At 61.6% G+C, this 10306-nt stretch overlaps 1 protein-coding gene across 1 annotated transcript; it reads left to right on the top strand.

Moving 5' to 3' along the window:
* The first annotated feature begins 285 nt into the window (after positions 1-285).
* On the top strand, positions 286-8818 carry LOC142002540 (solute carrier family 35 member G5-like). Its single transcript, XM_074978718.1, has 3 exons — positions 286-301; positions 1153-1355; positions 7410-8818. Exons 1-3 carry the CDS (start codon positions 286-288, stop codon positions 8715-8717), a joined length of 1527 nt encoding a protein of 508 aa, XP_074834819.1. The 3' UTR covers positions 8718-8818.
* Positions 8819-10306: the final 1488 nt, after the last annotated feature.

Raw genomic sequence — 10306 nt, 5'->3', positions numbered from 1 at the left:
TGGCCCTGGCTGCCTCTTGTACCAGCCAAAGGTACTGAACTTTATAAAGCACTGAGGCACCTTAATACCAAAAGCCAAGTGACACTAGTTACCTGTGCCTGGCAAAAAGCGTTTTGTCCATTCTGCAGCTTTTAGGGCGTTAAATTAGCCACCCCACTTACAGCCTTATAACCAATACTAACACAAACTTACATTTTTGCCACAGAGGGTCCCAGCACAGCCTAGGACATGGGGATATCCTGCAGGCATGTCCGTGAGGTAGGAGGTCCCAGCTGCACCTCGAACATGGGGTCTCCTCCAGGTGTGTCCATGGGACAGAGAGTCCCATAAACATCTGCCACATGTGGACGAGGCTGAACATGGGCCTGTCTGAATGGCTCCTCCTGCGGTGGCGGAAGGACGGGTGAGGGCTTTGCCTAGGGGACCTGGGGACTTGTCAGGCTGCCTGGGGTGGCCACTCTCTGGATAACGCACCCTGAGCACAATCCTCACTTCGAAACCACGCACACCTGCACGAGACTGCCTGTGGCAGGCGTTTATGGGACTCTGTCCCATGGACACACCTGGAGGAGACCCCATGTTCGAGGTGCAGCTGGGACCTCCTACCTCACGGACATGCCTGCAGGATATCCCCATGTCCTAGGCTGTGCTGGGACCCTCTGTGGCAAAAATGTAAGTTTGTGTTAGTATTGGTTATAAGGCTGTAAGTGGGGTGGCCAATTTAACGCCCTAAAAGCTGCAGAACGGACAAGACACTTTTTGCCAGGCACAGGTAACTAGTGTCACTTGGCTTTTGGTATGAAGGTGCCTCAGTGCTTTATAAAGTTCAGTACCTTTGGCTGGTACAAGAGGCAGCCAGGGCCAGGCCAACCGGGAGAGATTTAGCACAGCAGAAACTCGCAAACCTCGTCTGCTGAGTAAGAGGACAGCCACAGCACACCTGCCGGTTTGGAGAATGGGAAAAAGAGGTAATTCCATCCAAACCGGTAAAGGGCAGAGGCCGTTAGAACCTGGCCTGTCTGCAGACAAGCTCCGAGGTGACTCCAGCAGTAACTGTAGCAAAGGAGATTTGTAAGAGGAAAAGGTCCGTAGCTAACGCCCTGCCCCCCCGCAAGGCGGTGGATGTTTGCTCTGTTCCTTTTTGTCTTTCAGAAAATCAGGACAAAACCATGAACGTACTGAGGGGCCAAACGGGTGATAACACCTGCACTATTCTGCGCCCGGCTGCCACGCCCTCTGGTACAATGGGGGCTGGCGTCACCCTGGGCAGAGGCATGGCTGTGGTCGCCCTCCGGAGCGCCGGCTGCCGCCCGCTGGACGAGGAGGAGAGTAGGGAGAGGAGTCGAGGCTGCTCGGTAGGGACTCTCCACGCCAGCGAAGGGCCTGGAGGAGACACCATGTCCCAGGCTGTGCAGGGACCCTCTACCCCAGCCATGTCAAACTCCCACAAAAGAAAATGGAGGCCTGCCAGGGCCGCCAGAGCGAAGGGAACTCGATGGGAAGTCCTGCCTCTAAATGACAGACTGTGGTTTCAGTATAGTCCGTCAGATTTGTCAGGTCTTCTCTGGGCGTAATGCTTACCATGAAGTGTATTGTCTTATCGGTTTGCAATAGTTCATAACATCGGAAGCAGCACACGGTGTGCAGGGAAGGGACCAGCCCAGCCCAGGGCGCTTGGACTCAGGGCATGTTGGAGTCAGGCCAGAGATGGATTTCCTCCCGGGCACCAAGGCCTCGCTGATCCCTTCCCAACCCAGATCTTGACCATCCTCCGCCCTGAAGCAGGAGGTTTAAGGTGGGGCCTGGGTCAGGAGGGGCGTGGGGCCTGGTGGTTTGAGCAGGGTGGAACAGTATCACCCCTAAGGCTTCTCTGTAGCCTAGAGCTCTGCTGCAGCCACCATAAAGAGCAGCCGCCAGGTCACGTACTGACGAAGCAACGTGGAAGTTCACGCGGCGAGAATTATGTTAATGAGGTGCTGCACCTGCAGCCCAGCACCTCATTGCTATTCCCCAAGTGGGTCCTTTCCATGCACCCTCCCAAGGAGCGGGCTAGTGCAGCCCTGCCCTCTGGGCTCCCAGGATTAGCTGATGTTACGGGGAGGCTTTGCTCCCCGTTACCATTACAGATTTAGTCGCATCCCTTGTCTGCATCACAAACTAACTTGTGTCCTCTAGTAACTACTGATCTCCTCTGAAACCCTGGGCAGTTATCTGAGATGCTGACACAGCCATGCGATGCCCCCCACACTCCCCACAGCCCACTGAGCCACAGCGGGGTGATGCCATAGAGGTGGGTGTGTGACCTCACAGTTTCCCGGGCGCTGACCGAGGAGCTGGGCTGCGGCACAGCTGCCCGACCTGCCTGAGTCCTGCTGAGTCCTGCCCTGGGGAGTTCACGCCCGCGGGAAGGGGACACATCAGGAGCCATGGGCCAGGTGAGCACCAGGGACACAGTCTAGGCTAGACATGGGCATCCCAACTGCAAGTGTGCCTGGCTCAGTGCAGGGTACAGGGAGCCAGGACCCCTGGGCTCTCTCCCCAGCTCTGGGGGGCAGTGGGGGCTGGTGGTTAGAGCAGGGGGCTGGGAGCCAGGACCCCTGGGCTCTCTCCCCAGCTCTGGGGGGCGCAGTGGGGGCTCATGGTTAGAGGAGGGGGCTGGGAGCAAGGCCCCTGGGTTCTCTCCTCAGCTCTGGGAGGTCAGTGGGGGCTGGTGGTTACAGCAGGGCTGGCTGGGAGCCAGGAGCCCTGGGCTCTCTTGCCAGCTTGGGGGAGCAGTGGGGGCTGGTGGTTAGAGCAGGGCTAGCTGGCAACCAGGACCCCTGGGCTCTCTTGCTAGCTCTGGGAGGTCAGTGGGGGCTGGTGGTTAGAGCAGGGCTGGCTGAGAGCCAGGACCACTGGGTTCTCTCCACAGCTCCGGGGGGACAGTGGGGGATGGTGGTTAGAGCAGGGCTGGCTGGGAGCCAGGACCCCTGGGTTCTCTCCCCGGCTGTGGGGGCTGGTGGTTACAGCAGGGCTGGCTGGCAGCCAGGACCCCTGGGTTCTCTCCCCAGCCCTGAGGCATGCAGTGGGGGCTGGCGGTCAGAGCAGGGGGCTGGGAGCCCAGACCCCTGGACTCTTTTGCCAGCTCTGGGAGGTCATTAGGGGCTGGGAGCCAGGACCCCTGGGTTCTCTTGCCAGCTCTGCGGGGGACAGTGGGGGCTGATTCTTAGAGCAGGGGGCAGGGAACCAGGACACGTGGGTTCTCTTGCCAGCTCTGGGGCGGGGCAGTGGGGGGCTGGTTCTTAGAGCAGGGGGCAGGGAACCAGGACACGTGGGTTCTCTTGCCAGCTCTGCGGGGGGCAGTGGGGGCTGGTTCTTAGAGCAGGGGGCAGGGAACCAGGACACGTGGGTTCTCTTGCCAGCTCTGGCGGGGGCAGTGGGGGCTGGTTCTTAGAGCAGGGGGCAGGGAACCAGGACACGTGGGTTCTCTTGCCAGCTCTGGGGGGGGCAGTGGGGGCTGGTTCTTAGAGCGGGGGCAGGGAACCAGGACCCCTGGGTTCTCTTGCCAGCTCTGGGGCGGGGCAGTGGGGGCTGGTTCTTAGAGCGGGGGCAGGGAACCAGGACCCCTGGGTTCTCTTGCCAGCTCTGCGGGGGGCAGTGGGGGCTGGTTCTTAGAGCAGGGGGCAGGGAACCAGGACACGTGGGTTCTCTTGCCAGCTCTTGGTGGTAGTGGGGGCTGGTTCTTAGAGCAGAGGGCTGGGAGCCAGGACTCCTGGGTTCTCTTACTGACTGTGGGAAGGGAGTGGGTGCTGGTCATTGGAGCTAAACTGTAGTAGGACCAGCCATCCTCGGGGGCAGGGTGTGGAGGCAGCACCCAACACAGACAGCAAATCAGGAAACTGTCTGGCCTGGAGCAGGGTGGTGTGAGGGCTTGGGAGTGACGGATGCAGGGTGAGGGACCCAGCAAGTTCTTACCTGCCAGACTGGGCACAGGGGGGCCAAGGAGAGACATGCACAGGGCAACAGCGATACTTAGTGGAGGGAGGGCATGGGCGGCTGGAGGGACAGGTGGAGGCAGGGCCATGCATTGAGGTGAGTCAGGGCGGGGGGGTGGATGGACGGACAGACGGAAGCAACACCATGCAGTGAGCTGAGGTGGAGAGAGGGTGTATGGATGGACAGACGGAGGCAGGGCCTGGCAGGGAGCTGAGTTGAGAAGAGGGTGGATGGAAGGACAGACGAAGGCAGGGCCAGGCAGGGAGCTGAGTCGAGAAGAGGGTGGGTGGAAGGACAGACGGAGGGAGGGCCAGGCAGGGAGCTGAGTCGAGAAGAGGGTGGATGGAAGGACAGACGGAGGGAGGGCCAGGCAGGGAGCTGAGTCGAGAAGAGGGTGGATGGAAGGACAGACGGAGGCAGGGCCAGGCAGGGAGCTGAGTCGAGAAGAGGGTGGATGGAAGGACAGACGGAGGCAGGGCCAGGCAGGGAGCTGAGTCGAGAAGAGGGTGTATGGATGGACAGACGAAGGCAGGGCCAGGCAGGGAGCTGAGTCGAGAAGAGGGTGGATGGAAGGACAGACGGAGGGAGGGCCAGGCAGGGAGCTGAGTCGAGAAGAGGGTGGATGGAAGGACAGACGGAGGCAGGGCCAGGCAGGGAGCTGAGTCGAGAAGAGGGTGGATGGAAGGACAGACGGAGGCAGGGCCAGGCAGGGAGCTGAGTCGAGAAGAGGGTGGATGGAAGGACAGACGGAGGGAGGGCCAGGCAGGGAGCTGAGTCGAGAAGAGGGTGGATGGAAGGACAGACGGAGGGAGGGCCAGGCAGGGAGCTGAGTCGAGAAGAGGGTGGATGGAAGGACAGACGGAGGGAGGGCCAGGCAGGGAGCTGAGTCGAGAAGAGGGTGGATGGAAGGACAGACGAAGGCAGGGCCAGGCAGGGAGCTGAGTCGAGAAGAGGGTGGATGGAAGGACAGACGAAGGCAGGGCCAGGCAGGGAGCTGAGTCGAGAAGAGGGTGGATGGAAGGACAGACGAAGGCAGGGCCAGGCAGGGAGCTGAGTCGAGAAGAGGGTGGATGGAAGGACAGACGAAGGCAGGGCCAGGCAGGGAGCTGAGTCGAGAAGAGGGTGGATGGAAGGACAGACGAAGGCAGGGCCAGGCAGGGAGCTGAGTCGAGAAGAGGGTGGATGGAAGGACAGACGGAGGGAGGGCCTGGCAGGGAGCTGAGTCGAGAAGAGGGTGGATGGAAGGACAGACGAAGGCAGGGCCAGGCAGGGAGCTGAGTCGAGAAGAGGGTGGATGGAAGGACAGACGAAGGCAGGGCCAGGCAGGGAGCTGAGTCGAGAAGAGGGTGGATGGAAGGACAGACGAAGGCAGGGCCAGGCAGGGAGCTGAGTCGAGAAGAGGGTGGATGGAAGGACAGACGGAGGGAGGGCCAGGCAGGGAGCTGAGTCGAGAAGAGGGTGGGTGGAAGGACAGACGGAGGGAGGGCCAGGCAGGGAGCTGAGTTGAGAAGAGGGTGGGTGGAAGGACAGACGGAGGGAGGGCCAGGCAGGGAGCTGAGTCGAGAAGAGGGTGGATGGAAGGACAGACGGAGGGAGGGCCAGGCAGGGAGCTGAGTCGAGAAGAGGGTGGATGGAAGGACAGACGGAGGGAGGGCCAGGCAGGGAGCTGAGTCGAGAAGAGGGTGGGTGGAAGGACAGACGAAGGCAGGGCCAGGCAGGGAGCTGAGTCGAGAAGAGGGTGGGTGGAAGGACAGACGGAGGGAGGGCCAGGCAGGGAGCTGAGTCGAGAAGAGGGTGGATGGAAGGACAGACGGAGGGAGGGCCAGGCAGAGAGCTGAGTCAAGAAGAGGGTGGATGGAAAGACAGACGGAGGCAGGGCCAGGCAGGGAGCTGAGTCGAGAAGAGGGTGGATGGAAGGACAGACGGAGGGAGGGCCAGGCAGAGAGCTGAGTCAAGAAGAGGGTGGATGGAAAGACAGACGGAGGCAGGGCCAGGCAGGGAGCTGAGTCAAGAAGAGGGTGGATGGAAGGACAGACGGAGGGAGGGCCATGCAGTGAGCTGAGTCGGGGACGGCATGGATGGATGGACAGATGGAGGCAGGGCCATGCAGTGAGCTGAGTCGGGGAGGGAGTGGATGGACGGACAGATGGAGGAAGGCACATGCAGCGAGCTGAGTCGATGAGGGGGTGCATGGAGGAACAGACGGAGGCAGGGCCATGCAGTGAGCTGAGTCAGGGCGAGGCTGGGTGGACAGAAAGAGGGAGGCAGGTCTATGTAGTGAGCTGAATTGCTGAGGTGGTGGATGGATGGACAGACGGAGGCAAGACCCTGCAGAGAGCTGAGCTGGGGAGGAGGAGGATGGACGGACAGACAGAGGCAGGGCCATGCAGTGAGCTGAGTTGGGGAGCAGGTGGATGGACAGACAGACGGAGGCAGGGCCATGCAGTGAGCTGAGTTGGGGAGGCGGGTAGATGGAGGGACAGATGGAGGTAGGGCCATGCAGTGAGCTGAGTCGAGGAGGGGGTAAATGGACGGAAAGACGGAGGTGGGGCCATGCAGTGAGCTGAGTCGGGGAGTGGGTGCATGGAGGGACAGACGGAGGCAGGGCCATGTGGGGAGCTGAGTCAGGCAGGGGGTGGATGGACGGAGGCAGCGCCATGCGGGGAGCTGAGTGAGGCAGGGGGTGGATGGACGGACAGACGGAGGCAGTGCCATGCGGGGAGCTGAGTGAGGCAGGACGTGGATGGACGGACAGACGGAGGCAGGGCCATGCGGGGAGCTGAGTCAGGCAGGGGGTGGATGGACGGACAGATGGAGGCAGGGCCATGTGGGGAGCTGATTCAGGCAGGAGGTGGATGGATGGACAGATGGAGGCAGGGCCATGCGGGGAGCTGAGTCAGGCAGGGGGTGGATGGACGGAGAGAAGGAGGCAGCGCCATGCAGGGAGCTGAGTCAGGCAGGGGGTGGATGGAAGGACAGATGGAGGCAGGGCCATGTGGGGAGCTGAGTCAGGCAGGAGGTGGATGGAAGGACAGATGGAGGCAGGGCCATGCAGGGAGCTGAGTGAGGCAGGGGGTGGATGGACGGACAGACAGAGGCTGGCCCATGCTGGGGATGGGTGGGGGCATGTGGCTGGACAGACCGAGGCCGGGCTTTGCATGGGACCAGGTGGGGCTGTCAGCGGTCAGAGGGGGGCTGGGCTGTAGGCTGGTGTGGTGCGCTGGGAGTCCCGTGGTCTGCTCGTCACGGTGATCCCCGACTCGCGGCTCCTGGGTGGGCTGCGGGGACAGCAGAGGCTGTTGGATGGGGGAGCCGGCTGGAGGAGATCGCCAGAGGGGGATGGACAGAGGGACGCACGGGCTGGCCGGGCACCGTGGATTAGGACATGACGTCTCGCCTGCGCCCCATTCACCCGCCCTCCCTGTCTCCCGCAGGCTGGCGTGCAAGTGGTGCCCTCGGCCGTCACGCCCCCCCACACCACTGCTGCCCACCTCCTGCCCACCAGCTGCCACTGCACTGTCTGCCACAGCTGCCACGCTCCCCTGCCAGCCGCCCTGCTGCCCCCCTCTTTCCCTGGCTCCCCCGCAGCTGCACCCACCTCCTACCTCCTCCCCACCTCCCAGCTCAGCTCCTCCACCCAGCCTCCCCCCTGCCCACTGGCCACCCTGTGGCCCATCTCCCGCCCCAGCCTCTCAGCCCGGCCTCCCTCCCGCCCGCTGTCCTGGCTGCCGGCCGCCCTGTGGCCCGGCTCCCGCCCCAGCACCCCTGCCTCCCCCGCCCCGCCCTGCTGGCCGCCCTGGGGCTGCTGCCGCCTCTCGACCAGCGTGAAGGGGCTGCTGCTGGCGCTGCTGGGGGGCGGGCTGCCGGCCGGCTTCGTGGGCCCCTTCACTCGCATGGCCCACGAGGCCTCCTCCATCCCCTCGCTGGAGATTCTGCTGGTGCGCTGCCTCTTCCACCTGGCCTTTGCTTGGCCCCTCCGCTGCCGCCGGGCCCCACTGCTCGGGCCGACTGCGGGCCGCGGCCGCCTGCTGATGCACGCCGTTGCTGGGGTGGTCTCCATTGCCTGCGCCTACACTTCCTTCATGGCCGTGCCGAGTGGCAACGCCACCACCGTGCGCAAGGGCTCGTCCACCGTGGGCTCGGCCGTGCTGGCGCTGTGTGTGGGCAACCATCCCCTCAGCCGCTACGACTGGTTTGGCCTGCTGGGGAGCACCGTGGGGCTGCTCATAATGGTGGTCCCTGACTTAATGTTCTTAGACAGCGGCTCCCGATTGGCCGACGCCTTCGGCTACATCATATCCTGCCTGGGCGGTGTGGCCTTGGCACTCAGCCTAGTGATCTTCCGGGCCATGGACATCCAGTGCAAGCTGCCCACGGCCGCCTTCGCCTTCGGGGCGCTGGGGACCCTGCTGTGCTTCCCGGCCGTGTTCCTCCTCCAGGAGCCTGTGCTGCCGGCCGATCCGCTCACCTGGACCTGCACCGTGGCTGTCAGCCTCTTGGCTGTCATCTCCTTCTTGTGCGCCAGCCACGCTGCCACCCTGGCGCACCCGGCCCTGGTCTGCGCTGTCCTGCACGTCGAGGTGGTGGTGACCCTGGTTGTGCAGTATTACGTGCTGCAGGAGGCCGTCACGCCGTTTGATATTACAGGCGCTGGCGTCATCCTGGGCAGCATTTCAATAATCGCCTTGCAGAGTATCAGCTGTCACCCGCCCGATGAGGAGCAGGGTGGGGAGGGGAGCTGAGCTGGACTTGACTCGACTCGGTGGGGACCCTCCAGGCCAACTCTCACAAAGATGTAAATATGATGTAAAGATGTAAATATTTTTACAGGTTTTTAGGTATATTGTATGACAATTTTTAAATTTAATATTCAATTTGAACTTTATTGTTTTTATTAATAATTCATAAAATTTGATATTTATATTATTTGCTCATCTGTAACAATTTTGCTGAAATATATTTGTGAAAATGTAAAAAAGGGGCTGCCCCCCTCTTTAATCAGTTAACCACTTGAGCGCAATGTTGAAATGGTTAACTAATCAATGGGGTTTTACATCCCTAGTTCTATGAATGAGTCAATCAGGGAGGCGCCATGCGGGGGAGCCTGAGTTCTACCCCAGCTCTGGCAGGGCAGGGGGGCCTCGTGATTAGAGAAGGAGATGCTGGGTGCCGGGACTCTCCCAGGTTCTCTCCCCAGCTCTGCTCCCACCCTCCCTCACCATGTACCTCCAGCCTTGCCTGGTACCCGACCCCACCCCACCCCACCCCTCGAGCTCCGATCCAGCCCGGAGGCCCTGCCACCATCTCACCTGCTTCCGACCTAGCCAGGTGATGACCTCAGTGCACTTGTCCAGGATCTTCTGCTTGTCCTCAGGCGACGCTTCGTCCGTCAGCTTCTCAGTGAGTTCTCGGCCGCAGTCTTCTCCTCCCGCCCCTTGTCCACCGCCTTGTCCTGTCTGATTCCCTCACCAGGTGCCTGATCTCCTCCTTGCTCAGCCAGCCTGGCAGGGCAGAGACGGGCTCAGCACAGGGTCCCTGGACACCTGGGTTCACCCACTGGTTCAGGGCGGGGGTCTAATGGTTACAGCAGGAGAACTGGGAGCCAGGACTCCTGGGTTCTCTCCCTGGCTCTGGGGTCTTGTGGTAAGAGCAGGGTTGGAGGCCAGACACCAGGGTCCTTACCCTTGTCATTGGTGATTTTGTTCTCCTGACCGCTGCTTGTGTCCACGGCTGAGATATTGAGGAGCCCACTGAAGTCAGTGTCAAAGGTGGTGAGATCAGCACACCCAGTGACAGCCCCAGTGGGCTCTCTGTGATCAAACCTCCCCCAGGGGCAACGGACCTCCTGCTCATCCCCAGGCTGGTATGACTGGCTCCTTCCTAACCCCTGCTTGGTGCCTGCCCCTGCCCCGGGCTCGAGTTAAGTGCAAACACTGCAGCATGAGGTGGCCTGGCCACATGACTTTGTAGGCGCAACCACACGTTCATCTCACAGAAAAACCCCCCCAGAAAGCATTGGCAGAGCGCTGATTTCAGCACTGGGCCATTATGTTTCTGGGGTATCACTAAGGACACTCACTGACACATTTCGAGTTATAGACAGATCCGTACTTCACTAGGGCTTCCTGCCTGGTGATTTCCAGGGCTGCATCTCTGGGCACCCCTTCCTCTTTGCATCCCTAGCCCAGTCACCTCCTGGTGATTCCCCACAGCGTGGCAACCCCCCCTTGCTGCACCGTCCCATGCTCTGCCTCCCCCTCCAGTCCCTGAATGCACCTGGGCACCCTCTTATCTGTGTGTCCCCTATCTGCACCTTTCCCCACAGCCCTGT

Source organism: Carettochelys insculpta, chromosome 28 (genome assembly GCF_033958435.1).
Source record: "Carettochelys insculpta isolate YL-2023 chromosome 28, ASM3395843v1, whole genome shotgun sequence".
In the NCBI taxonomy this organism is placed as follows: Eukaryota; Metazoa; Chordata; order Testudines; family Carettochelyidae; genus Carettochelys; species Carettochelys insculpta.
The sequence above is the reverse complement of the archived record's forward strand: the minus strand, read 5'-3'. Positions and strand labels throughout refer to the sequence as shown.

What these genes read in the sequence shown, in the direction of transcription:
- LOC142002540 (XM_074978718.1), top strand. An exon ending in AGAGGAGTCGAGGCTGCTCG is followed by an intron (nt 1,356 to 7,409) that starts GTAGGGACTCTC and finishes TGTCTCCCGCAG; the next exon opens with GCTGGCGTGCAAGTGGTGCC.